Source organism: Dermochelys coriacea, chromosome 9 (genome assembly GCF_009764565.3).
Source record: "Dermochelys coriacea isolate rDerCor1 chromosome 9, rDerCor1.pri.v4, whole genome shotgun sequence".
NCBI classification, from domain to species: Eukaryota; Metazoa; Chordata; order Testudines; family Dermochelyidae; genus Dermochelys; species Dermochelys coriacea.
This window is the reverse complement of record NC_050076.1, coordinates 57,005,426-57,032,985: the sequence shown is the minus strand read 5'-3', so window position 1 is coordinate 57,032,985 and position 27,560 is coordinate 57,005,426. Positions and strand designations below refer to the sequence as shown.

At 45.5% G+C, this 27,560-nt stretch overlaps 1 protein-coding gene across 2 annotated transcripts in view; it reads left to right on the top strand.

Moving 5' to 3' along the window:
• The window catches only part of SNED1 (sushi, nidogen and EGF like domains 1), a 110,567-nt gene that overhangs the window by 22,512 nt on the left and 60,495 nt on the right, over positions 1 to 27,560 (top strand). For both annotated transcript variants that reach the window (XM_038415613.2, XM_038415614.2), the window contains exons 2-3: positions 19,296 to 19,583; positions 26,038 to 26,178. In XM_038415613.2, coding sequence (XP_038271541.1) covers positions 19,296 to 19,583; positions 26,038 to 26,178 — 429 coding nt within the window. The remainder of the gene's footprint in view (positions 1 to 19,295; positions 19,584 to 26,037; positions 26,179 to 27,560) is intronic.

The following is a 27,560-nucleotide window of genomic DNA, read 5'->3' as shown; positions in this document are numbered from 1 at the left end:
GCCCTTCTGTATCACACAAGGTCTGAATGAGCTCTCCCGTGACAGCTAGTGATGAGCCAGGGTTGGGTGGAAAGGCTTCAGGGCCAGATTGTATTTACATGAACACACTTACTCTGCCTAGGGTATCCACCAGACAGAGCTGTGCTACCCAAATGATCAATTTTGGCTGGTGTTGGGTTACAAATCACTTAAGTATTAAATGAGGGGGGTCATGAAATGTTGTTGTTCTTATTGTATGATTAAAGGGCAGCAGAACTATACTTAGCCTGACTGAATGAGGGGGTCTCCCTCAGTGCTCAATTTGTGCTAGGGCTTTCCAGGGCTGAGCCCCAGAACCTCTAGGCTCAGCAGTTCATAGCCCTGGGACCTCTGGGCTTGTCACATTAGTTATGAAAGTAACAAACTTGCTTGAGTCCCGGCACCTCTTTCATTACAAATTAAGCACTGGTCACCCGCAACTGTACTGCACTCCCCAAGCAGGAGGTTTGGATGCCATATCCTAGTGAAGAGAGAGAGGGTGGAGCACAGGTGTGTTGCTCGGTGGTGTGGGCTTTACCTAAGAATCACAGGCACTATTTGATCTTCCCCTCTGTCCTGTTTAGAGAGCAAGCTGATTAGGCTTCATAAGTGACCACTAGAGTTGAAATCACTGATAATCAGGTCTAAGTGCTTAGACCTGCTGTGGGACTGTGTTTCTGTAGAAGAGACAGCCCAAACTGCACTAGCAGCAAGGTTCCCTCCTGAGAACTGAAATCCCTGAGAGTCGGGGTGGAACTGCAAGAGACCGACTTGTAAGGGTCACAGTGGCAGGTGGCAGAAGAAGGTGAGAGTGCAGGGCTATTGGGGATGGAGCGGTAGAGGGAACGGTGGCATGATAAACAACAGCGGCCAGAGCATTGAGCTGTTTTAGTGACTTCACTACAGAATGTTAGATTTGTGACTGGGAAACGTATATAAATAATTTTCCTAGTAGGCCAAGATTTTTAAAATGCATTATTTGCCACGGTCATTATCTCACATCTGTGTTATCTCAAGAGGTCATTTATCTTGGGGAGTTTCTGTACTAAGCTTTTCTATTATAATTATTTTTATGTAAGAACGGCCATATTGGGTCAGACCAATGGTCCATCTATCCCAGTATCCTGTCTTCTGACTGTGACTATTCCAGGTGCTTCAGAGGGAATGAACAGAACAGGGAATCATCAAGTGATCCATCCCCTGTCATCCACTCCCAGCTTCTGGCGAACAGACACTAGGGACACTCAGAGCATGGTGTTGCATCCCTGCCCACCCTGGCTAATAGCCATTGATGGACCTAACCTCCATGAGCTTATCTAGTTCTTTTTTGAACCCTGTTATAATTTTGGCCTTAACAACATCCCTGGCAAAAAGTTCCATGCGTGACTATATATTGTGTGAAGAAATATTTCCTTTTATTTGTTTTAAACTTGATGCCTATTAATTTCATTGGGTGACCCCTGGTTCTTGTGTTAAATGAAGGGATAAATGACCCTTATTCATTTTATCCACACTAGTCAAGATTTTATAAGCCTCTCTCATATCCCCTCTTAGTCGTCTCTTTTCCAAGCTGAAAAGTCCCAGTCTTTTTAATCTCTCCTGATATAGAATCTGTTCCATACCCCTCATCATTTTTTGTTGCCCCTCTCTGTACCTTTTTCAATTCCAATATATCTTTTTTGAGATGGGGTGACCAAAACTGCAATGCAGTATTCAAGATGTGGGCATATCATGGATTTATATAGTAAAAGTGGAGGAGCTTGGTTTGCCAGACTGATCAGCTAAGCCAATACAGACAACCTATATGAAAAGACTTCAAAACACCATGCCTTTGGACTGCATCAACATGCAGAAAGCCTTATGAGCCAGTCACTGTCAAAGCCAATTTTAGAAGAACTTAATGGGCTGTTAAGAATGCTGGAGACACAACTCAGTTTATGTGAACCAACATGGCTGTTGCACCATACTTTCTATTTAAGTAAGAGATACCACACATTACAAACTGGAGGCCAATATTAAGTGCATTGTCACTTGTTAATCCTGAAGTTGGACGCTGGTTTCTAACAAGACTGGCAAATGCTCACTATCTTTCTGAAAAGTTTCAGAGTAGCAGCCGTGTTAGTCTGTATTCGCAAAAATCTTTCTGAAAAAACTCAGCTGACTCTCTAGAAGCATGCGGTGCAACAGTGAAAGACTTGGCAGTTGAAAAAGTGAAAAACTCTCTCACCATATTCAAAATATGTGCATATGTGGCTGATGATGCACCAATGCAAATAGGCATCAAGTATTAAGTCATTGCTTATGTTATTTTGATGTCCGTGGTAGGCCAATAGATGTATTCTAGATGTTCAGGTTATAGAAGACACATCAGCTGCATCTGTGACATCTTAGAAGAATTAAATGCTTGTAAATTGAACCCCAAACAGATGGCTGCTTGTGCATTTGATGGAGTTACAAACTTCTCCGGAAGACAAAGTGGAGTACAAGCTTTGCTCAGAGAAAAGTGTAACCCTAATCTCTCCTATACACACTACAGAGGCCATCTACTCCAGCTAGTGCTAGTACAAGCTGCAGAATCTTAAAAAGACATTAAAAAGCCACAGATTTAATGGCTTTTTTTATACTCTTTTCAGCAAGACTCCAAAAGGACTGAACGTCTTGGAAACAAATAGAAGATACACTGGGATTGAAGTTCAAATTAGTCCAACCTGGGAAAACATGTGCTTTCTCATAAGTGATGCATGGCTGTTGTCCTAAAATTACTGCAACTGTTATTACTGGCTTTGGAAAGTATCCACCAAGATAGGACAGATCTAAGTAGTGAGGTTGGTGGAATACTTTTGTTACTAAGTTCAGAGAAGACTATCACAATTCTCTCTCTTGTAAATCTACTGTTCAAACCCCTTGGGTCATTAAACAATGTCATCCAGGCATCTGCTTCAACAGTAGTAGATCTTTGTCCAGCAATAGAAGCTACCCTTGGATCAATCAGAGATATCCATTGAAAATGTACTGGAAGAAGCAAAAATTTCAGTCTAGAAGTTGACTAATGAAGGTACTTATATTGACTCCTTAAGTGAAGAGGACAAGAAATGCTTGCTAAGCCAGCTGAAAAAGTACACAGACTAGATTCTTACAAATCTACATTAGCAATTTCTGGAAATATAATACAAATGCCTGTCTTATAAAACACCTACAGTTGAGTGGAGTGAGGCACTATCAGCAATAGGGTTGCCATGTGATTAGGACAGAATAGAGAATTTTGAACACAGAGTGGAATATCATATGACGAATGAATGAAGATTTACCTTCAACTTCTTTCTCATCACTAGTAGTTCAGCCCAATCTTTGTGCTATGTTTCCTGGGATGAAAGAAGTAGGAATCCATCTCTTGTGACTCCCAGTAACGAGCTACAGCTGAGCATACTTTTTCTTCATGGAACAGAATTTTTTGTTCTGAAAGAAGTCACCTTATGTCTGATCATGAGCATATCATGAAGGTCTGGAAGTAACAGACACACAAGAAGACATCAAAGAGTGCAAAATTACAAGACAGGTGTAGTGCTTCATAGCAGGCTTGGAAAAAAGAAAAGGAGTACTTGTGGCACCTTAGAGACTAACAAATTTATTAGAGCATAAGCTTTCGTGAGCTACAGCTCACTTCATCAGATGCATTTGGTGGAAAAAACAGAGGAGAGATTTATATACACACACACACACACACACACACAGAGAACATGAAACAATGGGTTTATCATACACACTGCAAGGAGAGTGATCACTTAAGATAAGCCATCACCAACAGCAGGGGGGGAAGGAGGAAAACCTTTCATGGTGACAAGCAGGTAGGCTAATTCCAGCAGTTAACAAGAATATCAGAGGAACAGTGGGGGGTGGGGTGGGAGGGAGAAATACCATGGGGAAATAGTTTTACTTTGTGTAATGACTCATCCATTCCCAGTCTCTATTCAAGCCTAAGTTAATTGTATCCAGTTTGCAAATTAATTCCAATTCAGCAATCTCTCGTTGGAGTCTGTTTTTGAAGCTTTTTTGTTGAAGTATAGCCACTCTTAGGTCTGTGATCGAGTGACCAGAGAGATTGAAGTGTTCTCCAACTGGTTTTTGAATGTTATAATTCTTGACGTCTGATTTGTGTCCATTCATTCTTTTACGTAGAGACTGTCCAGTTTGGCCAATGTACATGGCAGAGGAGCATTGCTGGCACATGATGGCATATATCACATTGGTAGATGCGCAGGTGAACGAGCCTCTGATAGTGTGGCTGATGTGATTAGGCCCTATGATGCAGGCTTGGGTAGCCAACTTTAATTTTTGTGATGATTTTAAAACATGAGTTTAATCTAATAAAATGGTCATGAAACATTTTTCAGTTTTTACTATGGTGTCATACAGTCCACCTTTGCCCTCACAGTCTCAACCCTCGTCAGCCCTCGCCCCCACCCGAATATTCCAACATCCCGCCCCATTTCAATTCTTGGGGAAAACACTGCTGCTTACCCTGTCACCATCTTTACATATATAACTAGCTGGTTGGGTGACCAAGATGGGAGTGGTATGCACACTTTGAGTGTGCCGTTAGTTGCTCATGCAAATATAGGTGTAGTCCACACTGAGAGGGTGGGTCTTTATCTCAGTCTGTTGGCTGGTGCACGTAGGAGATTTCTGAGTCTACCACTGCTACTAGCTACCACAGCAAGTTCTGTAGCTGAAGCAGCACATGCTTATGCTGTTAGTTCTGGAGGTTCCAGATAGAGGTCTTGCTGCTGGCCTGAGTGGGGTCAATTATACAGGCATGCAAAAAGGCCAGCCAGAACTGGCTACTTGGCCCTCTAATTGGGTTGCCACCCCTGCGTTGTCCCAGTCGGGGGTTTTGTGATTTATGGTTTTAACTTTTTAAAACAAAATAAATTGGAAGTATGAGGTTGTTGCTGAATTTGGATGCCCTATATGTGTGTGAGTGCTTAACCCTGGGAAGTTTAAGGAGGAATTTACTTGTCTTGAGGCCTCTGTGTTGTAAATGGAAGCTGAATTGAAATCAATGGGAGTTAAGTGCCTAAACATCTTTGAGGATCTGGTCTGTGACTCCTCGTCCTCTCCTCCTGATTCCTTTCCCTGTGAATATGGGCCATTAGCAGAGCTGTCCTATGTTAGCCATTGGCAGCCGAAGGCAGGGAAGACTTATGGAACCAGTTGCCATTGTTGCTGGTGAATGAATTCCTATAAAATGTTATGCATGCACACCATGTTTTTCTAATCATCCATGGCATACACCTGATTTGTCTGATTTGTATCTTCCTGTTTAGGCTCTTGGTTTCTGTGGAGTTATACCTGCTGATGAGTGTTTTGGTGAGCCCAGGAAGTGTTTTGGGGCACCCCTAGTGTCGGTTAGTAGCTGTCGCACCCTGAAGAGTTACTTGCTGGAAATATTATATGGCTAAGCCTGCTACAATAAGGACAATCAAATTGACGGCTGCAGGGCAAGCTGATTGCTGCAGGGATCAGGAAGGAATTTTTGCCCATGCACAGTGTTGCACAGCCAGGTGCATTTGGAGAGGTGCTGACCTAAGGAAGAGGGAGCGATGCTGGCTGCAGGAAAGGGGACAGGTTGGGACTCCTAGGACCAGTGAGCCTTGACCTGACCTGCCTCCATCCTGATGAGAAGCCTCTTTCCTTGGCCTGCCCTCTCTCATGACCTGCCTTTCTTAGCTGTTGGGCCCTGAGCACTCCCTTGGCCTGGGAAGGAGCTGGGAGGGGATATCAGGAGCTGACGCCTGGGGGAGCTGGCATGGAACCCAGAATGGTGGAGCATAGCATGGACATGTCTGCCAGGGGTGCGGGCAGGGACTTTGACCCTCAATGAAGGGATGAGGCAGGCTGGGGAAAAGAGAGGTGCTTTTGCTGATGAGCAGAGGCACTGAATCAGACTCAGTGACATATATTCCACTCCCATCCCTCCCTAAAGAAACCTGGACTCTCAAACACTCATCCTGAAGGATGGAAGAGTTAAATGTACACTGGTATAATTGCATGCTTGATGGGATGAATAACTGTCTGCTATCGGGCAGGCATCAGAGCAATTTCCAAAATGTTGCCCCAGGTGACTAACGGGTATTGGTGGTAGCCTGGGAGCAGACTGCTTGCCCAGCTAAATGAGTCACTGCTATGTAATCACTAGTATTGGTGAGAAGGGGGTCTTTTAAATGTTTTTTCAGTAAAAAAAGGCTTTTTCATCCCAAATGATAGTTCCACAGGAAATGGCTGTTTTCAAGTCATTTATTTCCCCCGCACCCCCACCCCCCAGGGGGTTGCTGAAAAATGTTCAGCTTTTGGTGACCAAAAATGTCTTGAAAAAACTTTTTTTTGCTTTTTAGCAACCTAAAGCTGGAATTTCAGCTGATTGGGCCAACCTTTTCACTGAAACCAAACCTCCCAAAAGCCTCTGTAGGAAACTTGCCAAAATTGATCATTTTGTTGTTTTTGTCAAGATGTCACATGGGAGGAAAAATCCTGAGCAGCTCTAATAATCCAGTGATTCTCTTGTGATAAGCATGGGCGAGGGAGGTTCGGGCTTAGCAAGGAAAATAGGCCTATAAAGCAGTAAGGAATTTGACTATATATATTATTTGCTGGTCAATTTTTTGGCATATGTATGAGTTTTGCACATCTCACGCTCCACCACTACCTAGGTGCGTCTAACTCCTTGGCTTTGGTGAGCTCCACCCCTTCCCTCATGTCGCTCTGTTATTGCCCCCCACCAATTAGCAGCAGTCATGACTTGTGGGGGGTGCTGAGATTTCCACTTGCAGTGCAGCAGCATCTCCTGCTGGAGGGCTGAATCCATTATCCGTTCTCTGTTGCTTGAAAGAAGCAGTGAGGGCAAGTGACAGGTGATCAATGATGTCTTGGTGGGGTGAACACTGCACTGGGAGACCCCCCTGACCTAATCTGAAGAGATGGGCTGTTTTCCAGAGCTCTGGCGAAAGGACAGTCGCCTGAGAAGTGTGCACTGATACCAGTCCTATAGATGCTGCCCTTCAAGTGCAGCTGCAAATCCAGGCTCCTGGTTTGTTAGCAGAAAGCTGCCTCTGCCTGTCCTGCTCAGTGAAGCAACTTCAGCATTCCCATGGTGGAGAGCACTCAGCATGGACTGTGCTAGATCCTCAGCTGCTGTAAATGGGTGCTGGTCACCTGAAGTCAATGGAGCACCATGGATTTAGAGCAGCTGAAGCTCTGCGCACAGTTGCCAGTTACATTGCCAGTGGTGCAGCTGGTGGCCATCTGCCTGCCAAAAAGGCCCTTGTTTTGTGCCACTGGCAGCATGGGGGCCCCAGGGCAGGGGGCTGTCATGCAGTTACCATTCCGCTTCAGCAAGCCAAAGCACAGGAGAGTGAAAATGTAAACACACACTGTTTGCATGTGAATCCTGGACTGCTGTGTTTGGTTCAATAACCCAGTATTGCAGCAGGAAAGAATGCAGGGGCCAGCTTTTCTGTTAGGGAACTGGAACCTGTGCAAGTTTAGCCCCTTGGGGCCAGCTTCCCAACTGCCATGTGCAGCCCCCGACCCCTGAGCACAGTGGGTGTAAAATGCTCCTGCCAGGGGGAGTGAGTGGAGTGTTCAGATTGTGAACTGGGGTAAATCACAACACAAGGTGCTGGGCAGCAGCAAATTAGAGCCAGGGAGTCCTCACCATTCACTTCCCATAGATCAATGGAGGAGTGAGGTAAGTGTCTGAGCATAGACTTGTCCTTTCCCTCTTTTGTCGGACTCCTAGAGTCATGTGATCCTGTAAGAATCCCAGCTTACTGCTCTTTTCTACATACCCCTCTTGCCCTCCATGCCGGCAGAGAAAAGTGTGAAAATGGGAATCCCAAAAGGCAAATTTATTGATTTTTTTTTCTTTAAGTCTCATGATTTCTTTGGACCCTCACACAGAATTTTTGAGCACTTGGAGTTGGTAATACTGGATTTATTCCCATTTGTAAATATAACCTTTGTTGTGATCCATACATAGGAGGAGAGATGGTTGGGGCAGGCTATGGTCTCCTGTGCTGCGAGCCTAGAATCTGTCACCTTGTACATTTGGTGACTCCATTTCATAAAAGAATGAGTGATTGCGGAGAAGCTACTCACCAGGCACATGTTTTAATGATAGCTCAGTGTTCTGAGGAACTAACAGAGACAATTCAGTGTAAATTCAGATGCCAATTCATTTGGGGCGTTAAAGAGAATTGCACTACAAAGTGGTGACTAGTCCTGAGACTCATGTTAAATACCCCTCTCTACCTGTGTGAAATCTGCACTTCAATCTGTACATAAGACATTTTGGGGGGTAGTGGATTCTTTGAGTTGAAGTAAAGGTCCAGGTTTCTTGGTCTGGTATGATTTGAATATATAAATGAACTACATAGTAAAGAGAATAGATGGCCTCAACTGCCGGAGGAGTGTAGTGGCTGTTTACTAGCAATCCCTGTATGTTGGGCGTTTCATTCACGGAAGAGGTGCCCAGAGGATACTGTAGGGGTGTAGATATTCCTTATAAATTTGAACAAATATAAATGAATGATTAACTCTGTATTATTATTATGGTAGCACCAGAGACTGTGACTGAGATCAGGGCTCCAGGTGCTTGGTGCTGTACCTAGTAATAGACATTCCCTGCCACAAAGAGCTTCTAAAAAGACATCTAGAACTCTAAATAGACAAAAGGTAGAAGGGGAAACTGAGGCATAGAGGGGAAAATTGACTTGCCCAGAGTCCCTCAGCCAATCACCAGTAGAGCTGGAAATAGAACCAAAGTCTCCTGACACTGTGTCCTATCCACGCTGCTGCTCTGAAGTGAAAAACCCTTGGATCTGTCTTGAGGATGGTTGCTCCTGGATGTCATGGGATGTACTGTTAGTGGTATTCTCTAGGGGATAAAATAGCGATATTACTAAGAATAGTGGTAACATACTGGCTGTCCAAAACATGAGAAGCACACCAGAGCCTTTTTGCATTGTTTTGTCAGCATGATTCAGCCAAGAGACATTGGGACTACATTCCATAGAAAATAACTTGGCGTGGGGGTGGGAGGAAGCAATAGTGAAGAATTGTAAGTTACATCTTGCACATAGTGGCGCATTGAGAAACTCTGGACTTCCATTTATTTCATGTAGATGCTTGTCCCTGCCAATCCCCATGCCCAGCTCTCTAGTTGATTTCTAGAATTCTTATTCTGGAAATAAGGGATTCAACCCTCAGCTTTAGAAATCAGGGCTTCTGAGAATAATGTGTGCAGTACTAATTTATATTCTGATGGCACATGAACCTAGGTCTGAATTTCAAGCAGGGTAAGCAAAGGTGTGGTCCTTGATTTCCATTAATCCATGAATCAAGACCTAGATCCTACACTAAAATATTCATGCTTCAGTGGTGTTTGGCTTGGCAGCAAGCAAACCAGGACAGCTTAAAGAAACTAGAGTGCACTAAAAGGAAGAAAGGAGTGTGCTGAAGGGGCCCTCTAACTGGGTGTAACTTGAAAGGAAAGCTTAGCCTTTTATTAGCATAAAGACCTCTGCCTGCCAGCTCTGGGTGTGGCACGAGTAGCCATCTGCTGGAGCTGTGCAATTGCATTCTGTCTCTCTGTGCTGCACAGAGGAGCATTTGGTAAGCTGTGTGCCTTGAAACATGGAGCATTTGGTCACCTTTCTATGTACAGTCCAGCCTCACTCATGCACTACAGACTTTGTTTTGTATATTTGTATGGTGCTTGGGTGAGAGTTCCTGAAGGACAGCTCTGAGAGCATACGGATCTGGCCAAAGCCCAGCCTGCTGTTGGTCCCAGCAGCATGGAGCAGTAATGCTTGTGTAGACAAGCTGCCAACAGCTTTTTCACCTGCAGTGTGCCAAGCGGGGACGCCTGCTGCATGAATGGCAGAGATGCCAAGGACCTGATGTTCCTGTTGACTTAAGTCGGAGCTGTTGATCCTCCCCTCTTAAAATTAGGCACAAGGGCTCCACTGAAGTCAATGGGGGTTTTGCCATTGCCTTCAAATGGGGACAGGGATTTCACCCAAGATGTCTCAAGTGGACACCTCCAATTAGGCCAGACCCTGCACTCTGATAGGCCTGGGCAGACTGTTTTGCCTGTGCAGAGTTCCCTGGACTGACGGGTCTGCCCACAGGGATCAGACTGCCGGATCAGGGCCTTAGCACTCCAAACCCAATCTGCCCCATCTCTGTCCCTTGCCACGGGTACTGGCCATGTGCAGCTGTCATTTTGCTTGGTATGGTATTGACTACGGCATTAAGGGGAGATTTCAATAGGTATTTGGTGTCTCAGTTCCCATTAATCAATGGCATCAATTTGGGGGGAGGTGATTCATTTGCTCATACTTCCACAGGCCATGGAGCTGGGGGTGGCCATAGCCCAACCACTTGTAAGCAGTGGTCCTGTACTAAGTCCAGAGTCGCTCTGGCTGTGTGGGCACAATGCCACTCAAATTCGACCTGGCTGTCCCTCCTTCCAGACAGAAGTGAGGCTGGGCCAAATGGCATTGTGACCTGGTGCATGGGGAGTCTGTTGCTGTGCAGTGGAGCTTAGGGGAGGCTGCCCAGAATTCGACATCTGGCAGCACTGGTTCATGCACTGTGTGGGTAAGAGAGTGGGGAGATTCCCTGGCTGAGGGAGACCCAAGTCCTTGTGAGGTGCGGGGCTGGGAAGAGACGGAACAGGGTCCCTGCTGGGGGGGCAGAGACCAAATTCCCCGCCTCCCCCGAGAAATATCTGAAATGGCACCATTGCTGTTAATGGACCCTTCTCAGTAATGTTGACGAGCATTCCTACCTGTCAATAGGCTGGCTCTGTATTTCAGAGGGGATGACCTGATGCACAGCTTAGCTCTGGGTTCCCTGCCAGTTGAAGACTAATGAAGGGCTCTATTCTGCCACCCTTCCTCCTTCCCCTGTTGTGCTCAGTGCAGGACATGTTACTAGTCAGTGTGAAGAAGGGTGGCAATAGGATGCCAGTGATACCTAGCTCTGACAGCCATAGTTCTCAAAGCGCTGTACAAAGGAGGGCAGCATCACTAGCCACATTTTATGATTGGGAAACTGAGGCATAGAGCGCTATGGTGACTTGTCCAAGCTCACCCAGCAGGTCAGTGGCAGAGGTGGGGGTGGGGAGGAAACAGATCTCCTGTGTCCCAGTTCAATGCTCTATCCCAGGTGTCGTCAACCTTTCAGAAGTGGTGTGCCAAGTCTTGATTTATTCACTCTAATTTAAGGTTTTGCGGGCCAGTAATGCATTTTAACGTTTTTAGAAGGTCTCTTTCTATAAGTCTTTAATATATAACTAAAAACCTTACTTATTTTACATACAACAATAGTTTAAAGTAAGAAGCTTCATTTAAAATGCAGAGCCCCCCGGACTTGTGGCCAGGACCCGGGCAGTAGTCAGTGCCGCTGAAAATCAGCTGGTGTGCCGCCTTTGGCATGCATGCCATAGGTTGCCTACCCCTTCTCTATCCATTCGGCCGCGTAAAACCTGGCCCTGATTTTGCTGAAACATGGTAGCTCCATGGGTTTGGAAATGGATACTCCCTTTGATCCCCCTTTCCTCGGCTCCCGGTGCTGGGGGATAATTTACAATGCTTCCCCTGAGGACTGGGTTGAGTTGTTTGCACTCTCAGAAGGAGCTTGGGACCATTCTATTTATAGCTTTAAAGCTGTTGGCCAGGACGCTCCAAGGGATCATCTGGAACCAGTAAAGGAGTTTATTGGCACCATGCATTTGTAGCAATGTGGTGTTTTTTTGTTTTTTTTGTTTTTTTTTTCTCCAGATAAAGATGGTGGTTCTAATTAGGGCTGTCAAGTGATTTAAAAAATTAATCGCAATTAATAGCGCAATTAATTAGACTGTTAAAAAATAATAGAATACCATTTATTTAAATATTTTTGGATGTTTTCTACATTTTCAAATATATTAATTTCAATTACAACACAATACAAAGTGTACAGTGTTCACTTTATATTTATTTTTGACTACAAATAAAAATAAAAAACTGTAAAAAATAAAAGAAATAGTATATTTCAATTCACCGAATACAAATACTGTAGTGCAATTTCTTTATAATGAAAATTGAACTTACAAATGTAGAATTATGTACAAAAAATAACTGCACTCAAAAATAAAACAATGTAAAACTTTAGAGCCTACAAGTCCACTCAGTCCTACTCAGACAAACAAGTTTGGTTACAATTTGCAGGAGATAATGCTGCCCACGTCTTGTTTACAGTGTCACTTGAAAAAGAGAACAGGCATTTGCATGGAACTGTTGTGGCCAGCATCACAAGATATTTACGTGCCAGATGCACTGAAGATTCATGTCTCTTCATGCTTCAACCACCATTCCAGAAGACATGCATCCATCTTGATGATGGGTTCTGCTCGATAACTATCCAAAGCAGAACAGACCGACACATGTTCATTTTCATCATCTGAGTCAGTTGTCGCTAGCAGAAGGTTGATTTTCTTTTTTGGTGGTTCACGTTCTGTAGTTTCCGCATCAGAGTGTTGCTCTTTTAAGACATCTGAAAGCTTTCTTCACATCTCATCCCTCTCAGATTTTGGAAGGCACTTCAGATTCTTAAACCTTAGAAATCTCAGATTGGTACCTTCTTTGCCTTTTGTCAAATCTGCTGTGAAAGTGTTCTTAAAATGAACATGTCATCATCCAAGACTCTTATAACATGAAATATATGGCAGAATGTGGGTAAAACAGAACAGGAGACATACAATTCTCCTCCAAGGAGTTCAGACACAAATTTAATGCATTATTTTTTTTTAACGAGCATCATCAGCATGGAAGCATGTCCTCTGGAATGGTGGCCGAAGCATGAAGGGACATGTGAATGTTTAGCATATCTGGCACATAAATATCTTGCAATGCTGGCTACAAAAGTGCCATGTGAACATCTGTTCTCACTTTCAGGTGACGTTGTAAATAAGAAGCAGTCAGCAGTACCTCCTGTAAAAGTAAACTAACTTGTTTGTCTGAGCAATTGGCTGAACAAGAAGTAGGACTGAGTGGACTTGTAGGCTCTAAAGTTTTACATTGTTTTGTATTTGAGTGCAGTTATGTAACAAAAAACCCCTACATTTGTAAGCTACACTTTCACGATAAAGAGATTGCACTACAGTACTTGTATGAGGTGAATTGAAAAATATTATTTATTTTATTTATCATTTTTACAGTGCAAATATTTGTAATAAAAAATAATATACAGTGAGCAATGTACACTTTGTATTCTGTGTTATAATAGAAATGAATATATTTGAAAACGTTGAAAAACATCCAAAAATATTTAATCAATTTCAATTGGTATTCTATTGTTTAATTTTTTTAATCACAGTTAATTTTTTGTTAATCACGTGAGTTAACTGTGATTAATCGACAGACCTAGTTCTAATTGTAGTGAGAGAGGCCCCCTGATTCCTAATCACACTGCTTGCCATGGCATACTTAGCTTGAATGGATAGGTTTCAGAGTAGCAGCCATGTTAGTTTGTATTCGCAAAAAGAAAAGGAGTACTCGTGGCACCTTAGAGACTAATAAATGTATTTGAGCATAAGCTTTCATGAGCTACGTTTCGTGAGCTACGTTTCCTTCCGGCAACCACAGTGGAGCCATCAAGGCCCGGGTTTGCCTGCTGCCTCTGGCAAAAGCAAGTAGCGACGCCTACTAAAGAAGTGGTACTGGGGTGACCAGGACAGGCATTGTGATCCTGAGCAGCCCCTCCAGGGTCATGATCGACGTCTAGGAGACTTCCTGCGGGAGGGTGATTTGGGGTCTAGGTGACCTGTGGCCGGAAGTTCACCATCCGATGAAGTGAGCTGTAGCTCACGAAAGCTTATGCTCAAATACATTTGTTAGTCTCTAAGGTGCCACAAGTACTCCTGTTCTTTCTTGAATGGATAGTTTGTATTGCCTGAGCAACTGGTGTCTGAAGTGTGTTTGTCTGAATGGTTCTTGTTTGATTATTTTTCCTGGATGTTTTTTTGTTTGTGGTTTGTTTTTTGGTTTTGGCTGTGGGTTTTTTTTCTCTGTAGGGGCCTGACATTAGGCACCCACCTCTCCTTTAAAAACCTTCCCATCTTGCTGCAATAATCAGAAGAATATTGCTCTGTGGACATTGAAAGATTACTAAGAATTTATGGAGCAGTAATCTTATTTCCCTTAGTTATGGCAATAACTCACCATGTGTTTACACACGAGGGGCTGCCTCAGCCAGAATACTGCCTGGAGACCTCTCTGCATCAACCCCCAGCATTGCCATGTGCTCTGCTTGACTGTAGCCCTTTCACAAGGAAGTGTTATGAGGAGGCTGGAAAGTCGGACTAGAGGGAATTAACCATTTCCAGTGCTTAAACTTCTCGTCTGAGGAAACAACCATGGATCCAGCTCTAACACTATGAGGCACGCTGGGTGCACCCAAGGGAGTTAGGAGCATAAGTCACATTTTTCAGTTGGACTCATGTTTCTAACTCCTTTTGACTGTTTTTAACCTCCACCCCTTGTCTTTATCTTCTGGGTATTCTGCGTTTCTGTATTTTATCCTTATGTCTCTGAAGGAGGCAGGGATTCTGTTCTTTGCTTGGCCTGTGCTAGCTACTGGAAAGGGCTCTGTGCATTTTCATTACATAGAATGGTGGAGTTTGTTACAACAGTGAGCAATTTTTTGGATGCCCAACTGGAGATGACTTAGAGCAACATTCCTCTGAAATCAGGCTCCTAGGTGTCTCTTGTTAGGCATCCAAATCACTAACTGCATTAGAAAATGGGAGCTGATATCTATGTCGAATCATAGTTTCCAAGACCCCACATTAGGGAGCCATCATCTAGTCTGACTTCTGCACAGGCCATTAAACCCCACCCAGTTACCCCTGTGTGGAAAAATATAAAAGTCAATTTAAAAACTTGTATAGAAAGAGCCCTATATTTGCAAAGTGTAGCAGGAAATATCAACATTGAAATTGCCTGTACCAACTTTGCTCCCTTATGTGTGTATGCTAGGAGAGAAGGCCCAGTACTTGGGTATGGCTGAGCCGTGCTCATGCAGAACCCAGGTGGTGAGGGGACAAATCTGGCTGTATACTGCCTTTGCATTAGTGTAACTTAGAGCAGCCTCAGAGTTGCTCTAATTCACGCTGGCTATTAATGGTTCTCTACGGACTGTTATGCTGGCTGGGGATCCTTCCCACCACACCTCCTATGGCACAGGGGATTAGAAGGGGTGTTATGGAAGTATGTCAGCCCTACACTAGCAGGGATTCTCCTATACTTAGGGAAGCTCTCCCGCCTGGATCTACCCTTGGGCATTAACCAGATATTGTGCTTTACCCAGAACTCTACCGGCGGGTTGGACAGAGTACTAGCAATGCACCAGCTGCTTGGCTTTTCTCTGTAGTCCCTCTGTGCGGCATGTAGGCAAAGAGCACCAGCCTGGATCCCATTCCCCTGCTGCTCTCACAGGGCCCCGCCCAGCCTGCTGACTGAGGCTGGGTAAGGCCTAGCAGACACAGTCTGTGTTGGGGCCATGAGGAGCCAGGCATTTCCCCAGGGTTGTGCAGGCAAGGGGAGTCACTTGCAACAATGGCCTTTTTGTAGGGTGCAGCATGCTTTCCTCCATTCCCTGCCCCCCGAGGCATTGGAGAGGTGGGAGCCAACCCATGTCTCTGTCTACTTTAAAGCTTCCTTTGGGGGGAGCAGTTCAGAAGCACCCTCCCTTCCCTGTTTTCCCAGACTTGTAGCCCCTTCACTCAGGGAAGCAAACATTTCCCTGCCCGTATTTGACCTTACCTGAGAGTGCTGTGCCACCCCAGGAAGAATTCCCCTCCTGTCTGTTAGCCACCCCTTCCCCAACTCGGTCCCAGTGGGGCTGCCTCTCCTTCTTGCAGATAGTCCTGAGAAAATGTGTGTGTTGGAATGGGAAAACGAAGGAAGAGCTTTCCACAGCCCCCTGCCCTTTGCAACATAGGGACCTGTGGCCCATGAGCTGGGGAGAAGGAGTATTTTGGCAGCATCCTCTTGTGAGTTTGAGTCCCAGGCTGGAATTCTTTTTCCTGATTTGGGCCAAAAGATTCTGTTTTCAGGGCTAGCATCAAGACACCCACAGCAGCCACTTTGCCCCCCAGCCATGGGTGATCAAGATTCCAGCCGCCATTCTTGCCCCCTGATCAGTTTTTTATGGTGTTTCCAGTTCTGCAGGGGTTTGTTCTGGAGGGGTTCAGGACAGTAAAGCACTTTGGGGCATTTGACACCAATCTCCTCCTGGGATGTAAAAGACTAGACCATATTCTAAACAAAGCCTTGTTATTTCCATCTGTCAGTGACAGATTCTAACCCAAGCACCTCCAGAACCCTCAGGTCCTCTGGGGCCCAGCAGTTCACCATGGCTGCTTGCCCCTATGATGAGGGGGAGGCACCCATTTTGCAGTGATGCATAACTCCACCCTCCCATCTGACAGCTCTGTGGACAGCTGCCCATCAGGGCAGTGGTGATAACCCTGGGGAAAGCAGTGAGAAAGGGGCAGGGCAGGGTGCCTGACCATCTCTCCTGAAATGGAGCTGCAACCCCGTGGCCTAGGGACAGGCAGTGCAGCCAAAAGCTTCACCCTTTTCCTCTAGGGCATTTGGGGAGGGGTGCAGCAGAGAGCCCCCATTGGCTACTCTTCCCCCCCACACACACACCCCCAGCCAGGGATGATCAAGACCCAAACCCCCATTCTTGCCCCCTCCCTGCCTGCCAAGGGTTAAACTCCAGGAGGAGGAAAGCCTATTACGTGAGTAAGGAGTGGGTCTCTGCTCTTGAGGCATTGCATCATTGGCCATGTTCTCCCCTCTTGCAGCATTAAAGCAGTGCTGTGCTCCATTCTGCTACCTTGACGTGGGCCAGGAGTTGGTCTCTAGCCATCACTAATTAATTCTTTGGAAGGCCAGCTTAAAAAAGCAAGTGACCCTGGAATACAGTGAGCTGCCAAGATCAAGCCATGAGCCATGCCTGACCATCCTGGAAGTTATGGTTGCTGGTTGGTTTTGATGAGGTGGAGGGAATATGCTGGGAAAATGTACTGCCTCTTTGGAAGGTAGCTTGGCCTAATGGCTAGGACATGGACTAAGACTAACGAGCCCTGGGCTCTGTTGCTAGCTCTGCCGTTGGCCTGCTTGGGGGCCTTCTCCATATGTCCCTCGGTTTCCCCACCTGTAAAATGGAGATAGTGATACTGACCACCTTGTAAAGCACTGTTGGTGTCTACCCCTGGAAAGTGCTAGTTATGGTTATTTGATTGATTACTATTATGTGTCATTTGAGCCCCCAGTAGTTCCAGCTCCTGATTGATATCTTGGGACACCGGTGTATTTGCATTTCAGGGTCAGATCCTGTGCAGGCAAAACTCCCTTTTGGCCATAATGAGGGTTTCCCGTGCAGAAGCAGCACCCTTCTGTGTGCTGAGAACACATATGGCCCAGTTCTGCCATCAGTTACACCCTAGTGGAATTGCCACTGGAGTCCATGGACACTGCCCTCCTGAGACTCTGGCCCTGTTAAGTGTTCTCTGGTTCTTGTCGGGTGGCAGAGGGTGCAGGGCTCAGTGACAGATACTCCAGTTGTCACTAAAGGAGAGGCAGATGCCAAAAGAGCTGAGAAGTACAAGCAATGCCACTGATGGAGAGGGAGCAGCCCCTGTGTAATGCCTCTGCTCCTTGCCCTTTGGCTGCCAGGAAGAATCTGTTTGGACTTGGAGGAGGCCATGGGTTTGCTCCAGAAATTCAGAGCTGGACAGGAGGGGAGGCAAATGCACCAGCCTCTCCACCCTGTGGCAGCAAAGCCCAAATCCGACCTTCCAGCAGGCCTTGCTGAAAGCTGAGCGCAGCCTTTGAGCAGCCTGGAGGGAACTGGTATCAGCTGGAATTGCTGCTGGGTCATGCACAGAACACTGTTGAGCGATGGGCTGATGATATAAGGGAATGCATTGCTCTCTCCTATTAGCAGCCTCAAGATTTGATTGGTCTCACAGCAAAGGTGAGATGAGATTGGTCTTGCTCCTGTCACTTGGGGGTATAGGCAAAGCTGTGCCATGATGCAGTGTTCTGTGGGACTCAGTCCTAGACTAATGGGTGTGGGTCAGGACTGCCAGGGATCAGCAGGAGGCCCAGCTCTGGCATGGCAGAGATGTCTGAGGTTCAGGTCTGCAGCTGGAGGGGCTGGAGCTGGAGTGCAGGGTCAAGTGCAGCAGGTCAGCACTGAAATGTCTGTGGGGCTCTGAGTGTGAAAGGGCTGAGCAGCTCTCTGCTGTGCTGCGGCAGCTGCTGGGCAGATCCCCGTTCCAGCAGCCAGCCTTGAACAGGGAGAGAAAGAAAACCTGCCCCTCACACTTCAAGATGAATCCCAGCCTATTTCAAGGGAGGAAGTGAAAGCCAGTGAAAGCCTTCCCTCCCAGCGACGCACGAACGATCCAAGTGAACTGGGCACTGCTTGTTTAAACTGCTGTGGCTGCTGCAGTTTTCTCAGCTGTTGCTCCTTCTTCTGGCCCATCTCCGGCAGGAGAACAGAGCCCGGTTTGTTCTGTCTTTCCCAGACCCCCAGGCTATGGCTCTGCAACCCGCCCTGCAGTCACAGCCAGCGAGGAGCAAGGCGGGCAGCAGAGCGAGGGGGTGGCAGGGAGGGGTGGCTGTTTCCTGGCAGGGCCTCATCACACTGTTTTTCATCTGTAGCCCTTCAGCACCTAAGTGAGGGGCAGTCTGTGCTTCAAAGGGCAGGAAGGGGAAAAGCTCAAATGTTTATGGAAAAAACTCTCTAAAATAAGAATCCAGCCCATGCCCTGCCGCCATCAGGCCATTCAGTCAGCCACAGCAAGGGAAGGCAGCTCTCTACTCCAGAAGGTCAAAGTATGAAAGAGTCACTCAACAGCTTGTAGGGAATGGTTTATGTTAGGCCCTTTGGCTCATTACCATAGTAATGAGCACCTCGCAATCTTTACAACATTCCTGGGAGGCGGGGCAGTGCTAACACCCCATTGTACAGACAGAGAACTGAGGCACAGATAGGCTAAGTGACTTGCCCAAGATCACACAGGAAGTCTCTGGCAAAGCAGGGAACTGCACCCAGGTCCCCCAATTCCTAGGCTACTGCCCTACCCACTGGGCAATCCTTCCTCTCTCACACTGGCTGTCTCTTTCTTCCATGTCTAATTATTCTTCTTCCCCTAACAGGTAAACAACAATGGAATCATCTCTTTCTTGAAGGAAGTTTCCCAGTTTACGCCGGTTGCTTTCCCAATCTCCAAAGACCGGCGTGTGGTAGCAGCTTTCTGGGCTGACGTGGATAACCGACAGGCAGGCGAAGTGTATTACCGGGAAAGTAAGGACCAGACCATCTTGCACAGAGCCACCAAGGACATTGGACAGTATTTCCCTGAGTTCCTGGAGTTCTCTGCCCTATGGGTTTTTGTGGCCACCTGGCACCGGGTGACCTTCTTTGGAGGAAGTTCCTTTTCTCCAGTGAGTTGTTAGCATTCAATGCTGGGTGGAGGATGGGATGGGAAAGGGTCAAGGTATGGAGTCCTAGATTATGCTCTCTGAGTTGCCTAAAGTAATTAAATTTGACCTAGCTAAGACCCCTCAGAGTCTAGAACTCAAAGGCAGACCCCTCTTACCTGCACAGCTGCACTTAGGAACTAAGGAACTGTGTACATTAATGAGGGAGTTTATATCAGAAATTTCATGGGAAGAATGTGAGTCATAATTTGGAATAATTTAAGAACACCTTACTACATGCCTAAAAAGCCACAATCCCACAACTGAGGAAGAAGACCTATTGGTTAAAAAATCAACCTGATTTACAGAAGAAGTGAAGACAGTGATTTGGAAGAAGAGGGAAGTTAATAGTAACAAATATAAATCAGAAGTTAGGAATGATGAAAATTGATAAGGGAACCAAAAGGACATGAGGAGAAACGTATGGCCAGCAGAGTTAGACAATAAGAAGCCATTTTAAAAATATATTAGGAACAAAAAGAATCCTGACAAAGGTATTGATCCATTACTAATGGAAATGGTAGACTTGTCGATAATAATACAGAAAGGGCAGAAGTGATCCAAAAATATTGCTGTTCTGTATGTGTGTGGGGGGGGGGGGGAAACAGATAATATAGTCTCTTCATATGGTGATCTCTTTCACTTCCTCTAGTATCTCTGGAGGGTATTAAACAGAAGCTACTAAAGTTAGGCATTTTTAAACTAGCAGATCCAGATAACTTGCATCCAAGAATTTTAAAAGAGCTGTCTGAGGAGCCTCCTGGCCCATTAATGCTGATTTTCAATAAGTCTTGGGGCACTGGGGAAGTTCTGGAAGAAAGCTGATGATGATGTGTCAATTTTTAAAAAAGATAAATGGGGCGACCAGGGTAATTATAGATCTGTCAGCCAGACATTGATCCCGGGCAAAACAATGGAGCTGCTGATACAGGACTCGATTAATAAGGAATTAAAGGAGGGCAATGTAATTTAATTCAAATCAACGCAGGTTTATGGAAAACAAAGCCTGTTAAACTAGCTTGATATCTTTTTTTGATGCGATTACAAGTTTGATTGATAAAAGTAAAAATGTTGACATAATATGCTTAGACTTCTTTGAGAGAGACAAGGTGAGTGAGGTCATATGTTTTATTGGACCAGCTTCTGCTAGCGAAAGAGACAAACTTTCAAGCTCACACAGAGCTGCTCTTCAGGTCTGGGAAAGGTACTCGGAGCATCACAGCTAAATACAAGGTGGAACAGATTGCTTAACATAAGGACTTAACACATATTTCAAGGGGCCATTCAAGGTGCAGTGGCCTGTTAATGCTCTGCCATTCATAGAGGGAAAAGGGGGGAAGACTGGTGGGAGGAATTGTTAATGGGTTACAGATTGTTGTAATGAGCCATAAATGCAGTCTCTCTGTTCAGTCCATGGTTTTAAGTGTCTATCAAAATTATGAATTTGCATGTAGCCTACTAACAGCCCCCGCCCCCAAGCTGCCTCACTTCCTTTTCCCCCTGTAACTGGAGGGGAGTTAACAAGCAACTTCACCTTGAATGGTGTTCCTTGAAATATGTTAACTATGTGGGGATAAGAGGCTTGGGGAGGCTAAACCTCCCCAAATGGGGCAAGAAATGCCAGATGCAACACGCCTCCCTTTGGAGGCACGCCACCTGCTACCTTTGGAGCACCACCACCGGAAGCTCCCAAGAAGTGGGGGGGGGGCACAGTGCCTGGACTGTGGCCCCACCTACGCTCCGTCCCCTTTCCACCGAGGCCCTGCTTCCACTTGGCCTCTTCCCCCGTGGCCCCGCCCATGCTGTGCCTCTTCCCCATAATGCCCCGCCTGCACTCCGCCTCTTCCCACCTTTGTTCCAGCTCTTCCCCTGAGGCCCCACTGCCTGCTGCTCACTCCTCTCCACCCCCTTCCCCCACCCATCATTGCTCACCCTTAAGGCAGAAGGGGGTTGAGAGGAGCAAGCAGCAGGTGGGGGGGGTCTTATGGGCAGAGAGTGGTGGGTGGGGGGTTTCTGGGAAGGGGTCAGAGAGGAGCAAGTGGGGGAGCCTCAGAGGAAGAGGCAGAAAGGTGGTGGGAAAAGCAGAACGGGGGGGGTCTTGGGGCGCAGCCAGGATAGAGTGGGGGTAGGGGCCACAGTTCTTGCACTGGTTGGCCCCACATAAACACTTCTAGGGAGCTTCTGGCACTCATGCCCAGCCTCCCCAAATGCAAGATTCACGCACCACCTATGCATAGGGTTGCCAATTTTGGTTGGATGTATTCCTGGAGGTTTCATCACATGACATAATCTTTAATTAAAGATTAATCTTTCATTCCTGGTGATTCCAGGACAATGCTGGAGGACTGGCAACACTACCTATGCTTGTGCTAAACAATCTGTTCCATCTGGTATTTAGCTGTGACACTCTGAGTACATTTCCCAGACTTGAAGAAGAGCTCTGTGTAAGCTTGAAAGCTTGTCTCTTACCAACAGACATTGGTCCAATCAAAGATATTACCTCACCTACTCTCTCTCTCTCTCTCTCTCTCTAGTATCTTGGAACCAACATGGCTACAACAATACTGTAGACTTCTATAAGGCATTTGACTTGACATCACATGACATTTTGATTATAAAACTATATATAAAATTAACATGGCACACATTAAATGGATTGAAAAGTGGCTAACTGATAGATCTCAAAATGCAATTGTAAGCAGGAAATTGTCATCAAGTGGGTGTGTTTCCAGTGGAGTCTGATGGGGATCAGTTCTTAGCCCTACATGGTTTAGCATTTTTATCAATGATTTAGAAGAAAACATAAAATCAAATACTCACTGATAAAGTTTGCAGATGACACAGAAATTAGGGTGGTGATAAATAATGAAGAGGACAGGTCACTGATTCACAGAGATCTGGATCGCTTGGTAAGGTGGGGCCAAGCAAACAATATGTGTTTTAACACTACTAAATGTAACTGTATACATCTAGGAACAAAGAATCCAGGTCACACGTACAGGATGGGGGGCTCTATCCTGGGAAGCAGTGACTCTGAAAAAGATTTGGGGATTATGGTGGATAATCAGCTGAACATGAGCTCCCAGTTTGATGCTATGGCCAAATGAGCTAGTGTGCTCCTGGGATGCATAAACAGGAGGAATCTTGTGCAACCGGTGCTGGAATTCTATGTCCGGTTCTGGTGTGCATAATTCAAGAACCCTGATGAATTGGAGCCATAAGAATGATTAAAACAACGAGGAATCCGGTGGCACCTTTAAAGACTAACAGATTTAATTGGGCCTAAGCTTTTGTGGGTAAAAATCCCACTTCTTCAGATGCATGGAGTGAAAATTACAGATAGAGGCATAAATATACTGACACATGAAGAGAAGGGAGTTACCTTACAAGTGGAGAACCAGTGCTGACAAGGCCAATTCAGTCAGGGTGGATGTGGTCCACTCCCAATAATTGATGAGGAGGTGTCAATACCAAGAGAGGGAAAATTGCTTTTGTAGTGAGCCAGCCACTCCCAGTCCCTATTCAAGCCCAAATTAATGGTGTTAAATTTGCAAATGAATTGTAGCTCTGCAGTTTCTCTTTGAAGTCTATTTTTGAAGGGTTTTTTTTGTTTTTGTTTTGTTTTTTTTTAAGTATGGCTACTTTTTAAATCTGTTGTTGAATGTCCAGGGAGATTGAAGTGTTCTCCTACTGGCTTTTGTATGTTACCATTCCTGATGTCTGATTTGTGTCCATTTTTTCTTTTACATAAAGACTGTCCAGTCTGGCCAATGTACATGGCAGAGAGGCATTGCTGGCACATGACGGCATATATCACAGTAGATGTGCAGGTGAATGAGCCCCTGATGGTGTGGCTGATGTAGTTGGGTCCTCTGACGGTGTCGCTAGAGTAGATATGGGGACAGAGTAGGCAACAGGGTTTGTTAAAGGGATTGGTTCCTGAGTTAGTGTTTCTGTGGTGTGGTGTGTAGTTGCTGGTAAGTATTTGCTTCAGGTTGGGCAGCTGTCTGTAAGCGAGGACTGGCCTGCCTCCCAAGGTATGTGAGAGTGAGGGATCATTTTTCAGGGTAGGTTGTAGATTGTTGATGATGATGTGCTGGAGAGGTTTTAGCTGGGGGCTGTACATGATGGCCAGTGGTATTCTGTTATTTTCCTTGTTGGGCCTGTCCTGTAGTAGGTGACTTCTGGGTACCCATCTCTCTCTGTCAATCTGTTTCCTCACTTCCCCAGGTTGATATTGTAGTTTTAAGAAGTCACCTACTACAGGACAGGTACAACAAGGAAAATAATAGGCCCCAACCCATCACAAGCAAAGCCAGGAGGGATGCATTCAGCTTTCTCCATAGTTTCTCAGTGCTGCTGCTGGTTTAGTGTCTCCCCTTCCTTAGCCAGCCACTCCACAGAGCTATCTGCAATGATACCATCGTGCTCTTAGTCTCCACTGGCCCAAGAAACAAGTGTCATCTCTGAACCTCTCTGCCTGTCTCTGTCATTGTTTCTGTCTCACAAACAATAGTGACATAGTTAGTTGTAGAGGGCCAGAACCGAGCCATGGTCCTGTGATTCCTGAAACACTTGGGTGACAACCGAGCCAGCTGGGTTCTACCTCTTTAGATTAGTTATATGTTTTACTGTACCCTTATTGTGACAATGAAGGTTTACAAAAAAACCCTCCCCATCTAATTGGAAGGGAAAATCCTGACCAATGAAAAATTCGGTCCTGCTCCTGCCCCCCAGAGGGTGATTAGTTACTTCCAAACACCATCTGTTTTAACTCAATTTGATGTTGTCATCCAGTTTTCACTCTTAGGCTATGTCTACACTAGTACGTTTGTTGGCATAACTTTTGTTGGGCAGGGCTGTGAAAAAACACCCCGACCAACATAAGTGTCCCTGACCAGAAGCACCAACGTGGATAGCGCTATGTCAGTGGGAGAGTGTCTCCTGCCAAAATTAGCTATCGCCAGTTGTTGGGGATGGTTTAATTATACTAGTGGGAGAGATCTCTCCTGCTAGCATAGAGCAGCTACACAGGAGATCTTGCAGTAGTGCACCTGCAGCAATACAGCTATGCTGCCGTAAGGTCCATAGTGTAGCCATAGCCTTAGATGTAGTGATAATTCCTCACTTCAGCAGCAAATCTGTTCCACCTATTCAGTACCCTCCCTGTGACATAATACCAAACTGTCAAATCTACCTTTTGTGTGCCCCAAACGGGTATGAAAATCCCAGTGTTTTCAGCTTCCAGTGGGTGTGCTGACTGGAGTTTGACTAAACCCCGATTTACACAAGGAGTGCATGCACTGGGAGTTGTGCACATATTAATCAGAGGATTAATGTTGGCTTTTGCAAATCTGATCCTAAATTCTTCCTTCTTAACTTAGATCTGTGTCATCTTATTCTGATCTGCCCAATGACCTCATATAGATACATTTTTTTATAGTAATCCTTGTCTTATAGCCATCACTTAATAATAACCCTTGGCCAATATGTTTAGGTTTTTGGTTCCAAGATCTAAGCATCCAAACCCAAATTTAGGTACCTAAAGAAGTGGCTTGATTCTCAGAATCACAAATCCTAGAGAACCTAAAGGTGTCCTTATCTTTCCTCTCAAGCCCGAATTCATATGCTTTGATCATGTCCCCTTTTAATAGTCTCCTCCCAAGACTAAATAATCCCATTGTTAATCTCCCTTTCCATGTAAAACACTCCATTCCAGGATTCCTCTTTAGTTTTTTTTTTTTTTTTTTTTTTTTACACTGAATTCCTGAGAACTGATTGAAAAATGGAATTGTCATCCCGTGGAGAGTGTTGAAAAATCAACATTTGTTTTCAATCCAAATCAGGACAAAAAGTCTAAATATCAAAGCTTTTTACACAATGAAAAGTTCCAAAGAGTTTCAATTCAATTGAATGAACATGTCAATTGAAATGAAATGTTTCAACAGTCCACAGGCAGAGACAGCAGTGCATCATGGGAGATGTTGTCCAGCCAGGGAGCAGGGTCAATAGTTAGAATGCAGGAACAAAGGACCCAGAACTACAATTCCCATAAGGCACTGCAGCAGCAATGCAAGAAGACTCAATGCTTAAGGTCAATGCAAAACAAAACAAAACATCTCATTGATTTTCTTGATGGAACATTCTGTGGAAATCTATCTTTTCCCATGAAAAAAATTCAGTGCAACAAAACCCCATTTTCTAATGGCAAAATGTTCCACCTGAATAGATTCCACTAGCTTTAGTCCTTTCTAAAGGCAAAGTGTCTTTCTCCAATGAGTTCTCCCAAATTAAACAGGCTGACCCAAACAGGTCAATTTATTTTCTCTCCATTCCCAGCTGTTTCTTCCTCTGCCAGTCTCCCTCCTCTGCTCTAGCTCCTCCTCCCTTAACCTGGATGTTTCTCCTGCTCTTGTAGGTAAACACCTTCCAGATTGTCCTCATCACTGACAGTAAACTCTCCTTTACCATCTTCAACTATGAGTCTATTACTTGGACCACAGGCATGCATGCCAGTAGCGGGGGAGATTTTGCTGGCCTGGGAGGCATCGCAGCACAGGTAAGCTCTGCCCATTGCAGACGCTGCTTCCTTTCTAATGCCTGGCACCGTAAGTCTTCAGAGCCTCCTGGTGCTATTTCTTTTACTATATTATTAATTTCTTGCCAGGATCATGAAGCAACTGAGGAAATTTAGATGGTTTTTTTTTTTCTGAAGTTCTTAAATATCCATGTGTTCTCTCCCTCCTTGATGCTAAAGCCATATAGGGGGCTTTGTTATAGCAAACCACAGTTCTTTACATTGGCCAATGCCTCTTAATTCCTTTCCTTCCTAACCTCAGACTTCAATAGCAGCCAAGCAGCTGCTGCAGCAGGCATCGCTTTCCATTGTATTTTTATTCCAGCCCTGTGTGGTGGGGTGGTGTTGCTTTTTTGAAACCACTGTCCGCTCGGATGTGTGAATTTCCCACCAGTTGCTCTGTCCTTGGCCCATTGCCTGCTCTCATTTGAGAGTCCCCAGAAAGCAGGAAATCACAGGTGTAAAGGAAACAGACATGTTTCAAATCCCAGAATTCAAAAGTGTGGATTTTATGGCTATAATCAGAGCAGTAACCACATGCATTGGAAGGCGGACAGCGTTCCAGGAATACTGTACCCTAACACTGGTCAAAGAGAAGGGGAGACTTTTCCGAGACTTCCCCAGTGGCAGTTTGTTAGTGAGTTTGCAAGAGTGAGCTGCAGCCACTCAGAGTGAGACAAAGCAGCTGGGCTCTGTTTAGGAACAGCAGGGCTCCACATGGCAAAGGAGCCTGCTTGGCCTATGCTAGCATAGCTGTTCCCCGGACTTCTTTCTGTCCAAAATTTGTCTGGGCTCACCCTGCACACACACAATGCCAGGTGCATAGGAGAATGAAAATAGAATAGACATCACGTGCTTTTTCCAAGAAGTGTGTCATCAACATGAGGGGATTGCTAAGGCAGCGAATGCTTCTGTTTGCTGAAGTTGCTATGCCGAGCCGTGCAGGAGGAGTGTTTCAATGGGCAGGCCTTTGAATTCCCTTTCTTTTAAAGCTGTCATCAGTAGGTAGCCTGGCCCTGTGTCCTGCTTTTTATTCATAACCATTTTGTGTGCAGCCATGCAGGACTTCCTACCAACCAGGATTGTGTACTCCTTATGTTGTTGTTTGTGTTCCTAGAAGGCCCAGCTGAGATCAGGGCTTTGTTGTGCTGGGTACTGTGCAGATGTGTGGGATATGCCTGCAATGCACCTGGAAGTGTAATTTCCAGGCAGGTAGATGTACATGCGCTAGCTTTGATGGAGCTAGCATGCTAAAAAAAGCAGTGAGAGCCGGCAGCACGGCCTAGCTACCTGCATACGATGGTACTCAGATGGCTAGATCATTAATAGAGCCAGGATTAAAACTGCCTTAACCACTAGACCAC